Source organism: Tenebrio molitor, chromosome 1 (assembly GCF_963966145.1).
Source record: "Tenebrio molitor chromosome 1, icTenMoli1.1, whole genome shotgun sequence".
Classification (NCBI taxonomy): domain Eukaryota; kingdom Metazoa; phylum Arthropoda; class Insecta; order Coleoptera; family Tenebrionidae; genus Tenebrio; species Tenebrio molitor.
Genome location: NC_091046.1, coordinates 20,035,236 through 20,045,116, shown reverse-complemented (window position 1 = coordinate 20,045,116; position 9,881 = coordinate 20,035,236). Strand labels below are relative to the sequence as shown.

The following is a 9,881-nucleotide window of genomic DNA, read 5'->3' as shown; positions in this document are numbered from 1 at the left end:
TTTATGTGGAACTGAGTATCTAAAGGATTAAACGTTTTAAAATAGGGTATTTTATTTTTAATAACTTGATATACTTAATATTTACAAAGTAAAATTAATCATGATGAAACAAAATCGGTAATTTAAAACAAGGTTATCTTCATTCAAATGATAACAACAATAAATACCAATGAATAATCTGTTAAGATAGTAGGTATATTCTTACCTCAAATTATCGTAAGATTGAAATGATAAATTAATCTATTGTTTTATTTACATATTATTGAAAATTCTTATTAATAGAGATTATCTCATCGATTGTTATTAATAATCAAGATATCAGAACCCAATACAAACGTGCTAACATAACTTTCTGAGTAGGTAATATGATAAAGTCTTTAATGCAAAAAAGATATATACAGTCACGAGCAATAAATTTTGGTCATCAATGTCATTTCGAAATTTTGTTAGATTGTCACAAAAAAAAAATTCCCTGCCTGATTATGCCCAACAAAGTGTCCTCATATTTCTTTTCTATTATGCCAAATGAACCAAATGACCCAGTGATCAAAATAATCCCTGTAAAATATTCAACGGGATAAGAAAAAATTAATGTTTTCTTAATAATTCTTTATTTTCTAATTCTTATTTCTTATTTGCATAACCTCTAATTGTATAAAGATAAAAATGTGTCTGACAAGAGCTAGCACGGGACTTCCTGTATAAGTGTATACCTACTTCAAATTTGACATATTTCAAAAAATCCAAAAATGGGGTTTTTGTTAACACGTCGAAAAAAGTTGGTACCTTATTTAATACGATATTTAAAAAATTACTCCAAAATAATTTTTAGAATCAAAATTATTGCGAATTTACTCTTCTTAAGATGTGTTAAGATTTGCTCTCTCGTACATTTTTTGCTGGGTCAAGTTGACACTCAATCATTATTCATTAGAATTCATTACAACCACCTTTTTCAGTACGTTCATTACAAACTCAATATTGTTTTTAAATGTCAAATTTAAGGTATACCGGAAGTCATGTGATAAATGTTTGCTTTTATGTGGAACTAAAGTATCTAAAGGATTAAACGTTTTAAAAGAGGGTATTTTATTTTTAATAACTTGATATATGTACTTAATATTTACAAAGTAAAATGTATCATGATGAAACAAAATCGGTAATTTAAAACAAGGTTATCTTCATTCAAATGATAACAACAATAAATACCATTGAATAATCTGTTAAGATAGTAGGTATATTCTTACCTCAAATTATCGTAAGTAAGATAGAAATGATAAATTAATTTATTATTTTATTGACATATTATTAAAAATTCTTATATCCTAGATCCTCCAAATTGGCTTTCTCTTAACAGCACCGGAATCGGTTTCAGAGTGGGACGCAGTTCTTATTCTGGTTCCCCCCACAGTTGGAGCGTTGGTGATACTTAGTCGACGTGAGGGAGTACCAGACACCCTTGGAGATTGGGGCAGTTCCATTATAGGGGTCTTTTTTTTCTTAACAATCTTGGGTTTATCCCCACTCTTCTTTTTAAAACTAAAATTCAGAAAGTTCTTCTCCTTTTGTTGAAGCTCCTGAATTTTCTCGATACCCAATTTAATGCTCGTCAATCTTTCTTCGAGCTTGTCATGATTTTCTGTTATCGACAAGTAATGCTGCCTTTCATTGTTCGGAGTTAGATAAAATTTTCTGGTTAAGGTGGATATGACCAGAGGTACAGACATTTTACAATCGTAAAAACAACTGACCAAGTCTATGATGTCGTACTTTTTGCTGTACTCATTAATATTGTTACAAAGTTGTTTTATAAAATACCTGTTGGGTACGGGCGACATCTCTGTAACCATTATTACTTAGACTTACCTACGATCTAATAAAGAACCTCACCGTCAACTTTGTGGTAAATGATCAACATGTCTGCCTCGGCCGGAAAATCGTACACCTTTTCAAAGGTCAATCTGCGATGAACCATTGCGTCCACTTGATCACCACCTTTCGGCCGTTGTGATGTCTAACAGTTAAAAATAGTGTGGATAGTAATTTTTTTATTCTGAAAAACTTACGGAAAAAATGTAAATCTTCGGTTTGCCTTTCAACTCGGGGCAGTTATTGGCTGAAAATGTATTCCAAATACATTTAATTTTCACATGTCCATTGTCGGAATCATCTTCGTTTGTCATAAAAATGGTCCCGCCCTTCTCGAAAAATCCGATAAAAAACAGTATCAAGGCACTCTTGTTGACTGCCTCCTTTCGTACTAAAGACAAACAAAAGAAATATTACTAAATCGAAGACAAAAATCATTTCCACGTCAGCGACACTCACTCGACTCTAAATCTTTGAAAAATTCCTCTCTTTTGTCTAGATAATGAAGATTCTTTTCGGCACTTATTTTATTATTTATTGCCGCGACAGTGTTCACCAAATCTTCGGCAGGTTTACTATCGTCATCAGTTCTGAATATATGTATCAGTACACTGTCGCTTGTAGAATGTTCATATTCGTCAGGGATCAATTCTGGGGACGGTTTAATATCGATTTGTTCTTCATCGCAGATACACTTTCTCCTTATGGGGGACTCCGAAAATGTACCTGATGCGTCGGTAGTCATCTCAAACGCACAGATCGAACACTAAATTCGACGAGCTTTTTTATTTTATAAATTTGACACCGTGACGATTTGGAAACTGTTACGATAAGACTGCATCACCGATATTTCAATCAATTTGAGCAGAGATAAAATAAATAAAAAATTACGCACCTATGATAAAGGACACAATAATAGTTATTTTTATATTAAGTGCGCAAAGCAAAGGTTTTTTGAGCTTGAGAATGTTAGGTTTTTTTGTCGAGACCGTTAGGTCGAGACAAAATAGTTATTTTTATATTAAGTGCGCGAAGAGAGTGTTTTTTGTGCATGAAAAGGTCTTTTACGCCGAGACGAAGGTCGAGGCAGATAAGCCTTTGAATGCACAAAAACATCTTCGCGCACGAAATATAAACAATATTTTTTCTATAATTGATTCAAAAAATTGAAATTAAAAATTAAAATTTTTGAAGGAACTCTGAAGTTTCAATGCAGTGATCATGTTGCTAGGTAACTAATAAAAAACAGTGCGTGAAATGAAAAACAGAAATAGTCGTATGCGTGAAATTGCATTTCACACACTGTTTTGTATGGTTTCTATGGTTTCGATCTTACTAACAATGCAAAAAAAATACACGTTAGAAATCAATGAATCAATTATAGAAAAAAATAATTTTCCGTTGACCGCTTGTTAATTTCAATATTAATGAATTATTTTGTCTAAATTATAGTGTATTAATGGACCTCATTAATCAACGATTTTTCATTAATCAACTATTTTTGCGATTTTGACGTTTTGATGAAATTTTGATGAATAAACAACCTCGAACATGCATTGTTTGCACTTACCAACACTGCAGCAAGTAGTGCAGGAAGGTTTTTATATTTTATAGCTCCATAACTGCACAATTACGAATTCGCTTTTTCAAATGCCGACATTTTTGGTTATAATTCGCATGTCATATTTTTCAAAGGTAACTATATACCATTCACGATTATTTCAAATTCGGACTATCTATGAAAATCTGACATTTTGGTTGGCAGTATTGTGATTTGTCATGATAAATCTATTTTAGGTTATAATTCAACGGAACACTGCTCCCAGGTTGTTACATTTTTTACATAATTGAACGCATTAGGAACAATGATCGTAAAATTGTAATTGAAATGAAACATACATATTTGTAGGGCAGTTCTGGGTAAACTCTTATTAACTAAATTAATGACGGAATTGACAACAATGCGAATATTTAAAAACGAAACGTCATATGACAGGACCTGACGCCAATCTAACAAAAAAATATCATGGCCTGCTGCGTGTTTAAAATAATCGTGAACGGCATATAGGTTTCCTTAGCAACCGTGATTTTTACGTGAAATTGAATCTGAATGGAGTTGACGTCTTCTGACACTCTTTGTGGAAAAGTGAATAGAAAATGTTAAAAAATTAAAAATGGCCTACCCTGAGGACAAAAAAAGAATGAAGGTATTTATAAGGTGTCATCTTTATGGAAAAAGATGAAATTGGTTTTGATTTGGCTTTAATTTCAAAATTTGTCACTAAAAAAAAAAGTTTGCGGTCAACGAAAAAATTTTGTAATCAACTCTTTTGTTAATGGGCGATTACTCGCTACACTCGCTACACTCGTTCGTGCTTTAAACAGTTTCGATTATTAATCGCCTTCATTAACAAACTAGTTTATTAAATAACTATTCAATAAGTCTATAGTAAAAAATTTTTAATAAACAATTGTCAATGTCAAAATTAAGTAAAAAACCACTCTGTACCACCCCAAAATTATTATTATTATTGGTATCCCACCTCCACCCGGCAGCACGCCAATTTTGCCGGAGTACATACACTATTACGGATATTACTATCAAGTAATAGTGCAGTGCTTATCAACATAATTACCGGCGTCTCGCCTCCGCATTTTGACTTTGTTGTGTATTATGTTCTGTGTCAATGTTAAGGAACTTCCTCACGATGTGACATGAGTATAATAATATACCTTTTTGAATTTCAACTACCAATGTGTTATCTAAATCCAGAATTTTTAAATTTTTAAAAAGAGATTGCGGTACTATTCCCGTTGCTGAAATTACAAGTGGTAAAATCGATTTTTTTTCTAAACACCAAAGATTTCTCATAGCATTATTATTATTATTATTATTATTAAATTAAGTTAAATTGCGGAGGCAAACCTTTTACGCAATTTTTGATTAAGCAGTTAAGATGTAAAATTTAAATGTGCACATATGGACCAGCTGTATAACAATTTGACACCAAATCATAGTTAAGGTTATGTTCATTTCACTTCCCGGATCTGTTTTCCGCGAATTAATTTTCAAAACAAATTTAATGACAAATCAGGGGAAATATTTTTCAAATTTGAAATAAAGTCTCGCTCGTCAGGGCGCAGGCTCAGTTACATTAAGAAAATGTTGACACTCAGTGTGACTAATGGTATTATCATGAAAATCACTATTTGGCTCATAACAACATGATAACGTTTTGACAATTGTTTATTAAAAAATTTCAATTATTATGTATAATCTGTTTCAAAATCAAAAATCCACCACCTGTTGAATTATGTTGGCAAAAACAAAGACATCCCTAAAGTAAATTTCATTTTTTTTGGTTGGCTCAACGTCCCGCCAAAATTTGACATCGAACTGTTGAGTTTATTACGTAACACAAAATAATTATTATGTACAAAAAGGTGGTAGCTAGGTACAGTTGGCTTCAAAAAAAACGGGAAATGAAATTTGACCTAATGTGAATTGGAATTTTAATTTGTCAATTTATGTCAATTTGTGTCTGTTTGACAGTAGTATTTGTATTTGCATAACTGACATTTCTGACACATAAGTGTAGTTTTTTAACCTAAATTCTAAAAGACCGTTTCAAACTACATATAAAAATTTAATAAAATTTGACAGAACTTTTTCTGACAGTTCCCGTTTTTTTTTTGAAGCCAACCATACCATATCATACCTTTTGAGTGAAATAATACAATGAGAATAAAAAAACACGATGAACTACGACCAAAACGACTGTCAACAGTTTTCCCACTTTTTCCGACACTTGCAAACACACTAAAAACAAAAGTTGGCGACGTTGTCGGTTGTATCTATTTTCGAGGCAGAATGCAATCTTGGTGGATTTTTGATTTTGAAACAGATTATACTTATGTAGTTTCGTACAATACAAATACTCGATCACAGGACCTTGGAGTTTGTATGTCTCTCCTTGAGGCCCAATTTACCACTTAAGAAGATTTTCATTTTCTTTTTTTACGTTACACCCTGTAGACGTCAATTGTCAAAAAATTTTTAATTAACTTCACTCTCTAATAAATAGAGATTATCTCATCGATTGTTATTAATAATCAAGATATCAGAACCCAATACAAAAGTGCTAACATAACTTTCTGAGTAATATGGTAGTCTTTAATGCAAAAAAGATATACAGTCATGAGCAATAAATACTATGTCTATGTACTATGCCGGCCAAAAAATTTTGCCCGTCATTGTCTGTCAATTCAAAACAAAAAAAAAATTGTAATCCGTACTTTATTGTCATCATGATTACCGTCTTGATTATGAACGTTATTTTTTGGGTGGTAAATTTCAAAACTCAAAATTATTTTGTCATTCCTACTACACAGAACGTTTACCTCAGGTTATCTATTAGGCATTCACGATCTTTTTGGGACCGAGTTGGCTATGACCATCTAGTGATTTTGTTGGCAGTACCTCGGTGATAACTATATTCCCTAAAGGAAATTGACACTTTTTGTGTTAGGTTAGGTTTTTTTCAAATTAAGGTTATATTATCTGAATAGGTACATTGTTGCCGGATCTCTTAAATCTGGTCTATTCTTTTTAAATTGGAAGTAACATCGTTTAATGGAAATTTTTTGTCGTAACAAAATTATTTTGGGAATTTTCACTTTTCCTTTGGCCAAAATTAATTATTTTTACACACTTAATACATCATTTACTTTCTTACGAATATTATAATAATAAATCTGGCAATACGGTGGCAAGAAAATGTCGAACAGACACTGACAGAAAAAAAAGTTGCATCACTGAATCAGTTAGTCCAACATGAAAAGAAAAAATCGTAGCCAACTCGGTCCCAAAAAGATCGTGAATGCCTTATATGTACTATTCCGGACATGGAATCTTGGCCAACACTTTTTTGACATTTAAAAAAAAAATGATGTAAACCAATTATTAGTGTCATTAATAAATGACAATTACTAAAAATCACTTTGAAGTTTTTATTGCGACATCAAAAAAGCAGGGAAATAGCATTATCGAGTCAAAAGTAGGGTTATATTCAATAAAGGCCAGTTCACACATATTTGTCAGTTAAATGTCAGTTGTGGCCAAGATTCCGTGTCCGGAATAGTACGATTGATCTAATTGTGTTTATTCATGTCGGATTTTTGGAATATCTGAGCTTCAAACAGTTTAAATTGATTGTCAAAATGACAAGAATCGAAAGTGGGGTTACGATTCCTTAAGGTTTATTTACACTTTACTTGAATGTCAGGAAAGTGACAGCCAAAATTTTTTGGCCGCCATAGTACCGAGTGACTATAAATGATTGAAAATTATTTTGTTATGTTGGTAACACATTTGAAATCTTTAGTTGGCAACATCGTTGGCATGACACACTTAATTTTTAAAATTGAAACAAACGTCAAAAAAATCTAAATCGACAATGTACTTCGTGACTTAACCTAACCTAAATAGAAATGATGCACGAGAAGACTTGCACTACCAACTGCATCAGTGTTGCCAATCCACTATTTTCCTTCAATCATTTATAGTCACCCGGTACTATCGCGGCCATCCAAAGGTGAACGTTTTTTTTTATAGTTTGATTTTTACTTTAAATCATTGGCGTCCTAAAATGTCAAAGTTTGACACTAGCGATAAAAAAATTATTGAAACTATTTTTTTTAAATGCCACATCTCACTCCGATGCAGACAGCTAGTGCTATTGCAAAGCTAGAAGAAAATTGGTCGTTGGCTGCTGTGGCGAGAGAATTACATTGCAGTCAGACTTGCATCTTCAATATAAAGAGGGGTTGGCAAAAAAACAGGCTTGAGAGGCCAATGCCAATAGGTGTTGGAAAGGTTTCTTTACTAAAGTTTACTTTCACTTTAATAATGTATCAATTACTTCTCAGTCTCATTTTTAGTAAAAATTATTTACTACAACTTTTTATTATTAAAATAGTAACGCCTGCTGCACGAACGCCAATGAATACAGCCTGATTTAATCTAACGAAAAATACGGAAATTTTCGCAAGCTATCGTTCACTTTTGGATGGCCGCGATTGTACATTCATTTTTCAAAAATAGAAAATATTGGCAAGAATCAGAATACTGCAGCGGAAATACTTGCAGAAATTGAAAAAGCGACTTCAGAGTCATTACCGAGAAAATCGAAGGAAGCCAACGAAAATTTGCAAACTTTATTAATGGAAAGAAAAAAAGAAGTGTAACATCAGTGATAACCGAAGAGCTCCTATCGGCGTAATTCAATGTCAGTAAAAAGTACCTATGTATCTTCATCGTCTCTATGTTAAAGGCAACTTTGAAAGTGCACCGAAACTTCTGATGAGACTACAGTTCCATCTACTATTGCAGTTAATCTGTCTTCGCCAATGAAACAAAAAAAAGACCGATAATATTTTCTTTTTTGAAGTGAAACTTTTTATGGGAGGGTCTTGAAATTCTGATCGGCAACCTTTTTGTGTGACGAAAAGTGGTGGGGATAAACACTATTGGGTCGAGTGGGAGCAGTGTCTCTGTCTTTGTCACACTCACGGCATTTATCGATAATGTCGTCTCTTTGATTTGGAGGCTTAAAAATAAACAATGAGTTACGCATTCGATATTGTTTAGTGTTATCCTTGTTTATAATTTATTTTCTTCATTAAAATATACAATTTTGTTGTGAATATGCTATTTAAAAGTGATTGATGAATAATTACAATGTTTCCCTGTAATACAAAAGTTTCACTTCTATCGTGCGTCTTTACGACACATTCTGTTTTTTTAAAAGGAAACAACGCCAATGTTTTGTCTGTTACTGTGAATATTAATGTAAATCTTAAGTAGATAGATCTAAATAAAGTTATTCTGACTTTAGCGCTATAGTGTCTTATTACTTATAAGACACTAGTGTCTTATAATATATGACATTAGTGTTTTATTAATCCCATAAGACGTCTCAAAACAGTAGAATTATGATCTCATAATGTATCGGTTGTGGATAAAAATAGTTATTTAGATTACAAGCTGAGAACATTTATTTTTATGTGCGAGGTGTTTTTAAATGGCCGAGGCGAAGCTTAAGCGTAGCCGAGGTTATTTAAAATTCAGAGCACGTGAAAGAGCTTTCGCAGTGTGTAATGTATTAAACTTTTCATTCTCCCATCGACATTTAATAAAATATTCAGTGATTATAATAAAATTACTATCAGCTAGCTTGTAGTTAACGTTACTTTAGTAACAATACAAAATTATTTTCCACGATTCCACGATTTCTTGATTGCTCTAAAGTGGAAACTTCATATGAAACGTAAATTTGAATTTGGAAGTTGAAACCTATGGAAGAAGATTTGATGTGAAACATAAAAGAGAAATTTTCGAATATGTTTTATTGGTTTAAAATTATTATACGTACATTACAAGAGAAATAACACGTGTATTACCTTCAATAATATTGAAATAAAAATATTATTTAAACCAAAAATTATTTCTTACCTATATCCAAAGCTCTGTCATGGCTTAGTTCCTAGTACAGGGTTATTCTAAATGATTGTAGTCGAAGTAGGCCTGAAAACCGAATGTAAAATTTATGGTTGCCGCTCCGCATAAAAAAAACATCAAAAGGATGTGAATAAGTGAGTATACACGGGAGTTAAATTGGGTGCAAAACAACTCAATATTTCTAAATTCAATCGGTAATTTAACCAAAATAAATAAAATTCTCAACACCGCACTTTTCATCTAAAAAATGACAGTGACAGCGGCAAAACTGACAGTTCACATGAAAGCGGCAAAAATGTAATAACACGGGCATGGCCTACTTCGACTACAGTCATTTAGAATAACCCTGTATAATTCAATGATAAAATATGACGACTCAAAAAAAGCACATTCGTACTTATAATCAACGGAAAAATATACAATATTAACAACCAAAAAAGAGATAAAGGGCAGCTACATTTTTGAAAATGTATAAATTATCACTTGTCAATTT

General features: G+C 32.1%; 1 protein-coding gene across 1 annotated transcript; it reads right to left on the bottom strand.

Annotated features, from left to right (window-relative positions):
* Nucleotides 1-594: 594 nt before the first annotated feature.
* LOC138140596 (uncharacterized) lies at nucleotides 595-2,713 on the bottom strand. Its single transcript, XM_069061664.1, has 4 exons — nucleotides 2,329-2,713; nucleotides 2,067-2,260; nucleotides 1,891-2,014; nucleotides 595-1,840 (listed from the first exon to the last, which is right to left on the bottom strand). The coding sequence occupies exons 1-4, from the start codon at nucleotides 2,612-2,614 to the stop codon at nucleotides 1,326-1,328; spliced, it is 1,119 nt and encodes a 372-aa protein (XP_068917765.1). The 5' UTR covers nucleotides 2,615-2,713; the 3' UTR covers nucleotides 595-1,325.
* Between the last annotated feature and the right edge of the window lie 7,168 nt (nucleotides 2,714-9,881).

Bases quoted from the DNA above. Each gene is read 5' to 3' on its own strand.
- LOC138140596 (XM_069061664.1), bottom strand. From the start codon at position 2,614: ATGACTACCGACGCATCAGGTACATTTTCGGAGTCCCCCATAAGGAGA. The intron at 2,261-2,328 runs GTGAGTGTCGCT...GTTTGTCTTTAG, and splicing joins TTTCAAAGATTTAGAGTCGA to TACGAAAGGAGGCAGTCAAC. The intron at 1,841-1,890 runs GTGAGGTTCTTT...TAATGGTTACAG, and splicing joins CATTTACCACAAAGTTGACG to AGATGTCGCCCGTACCCAAC.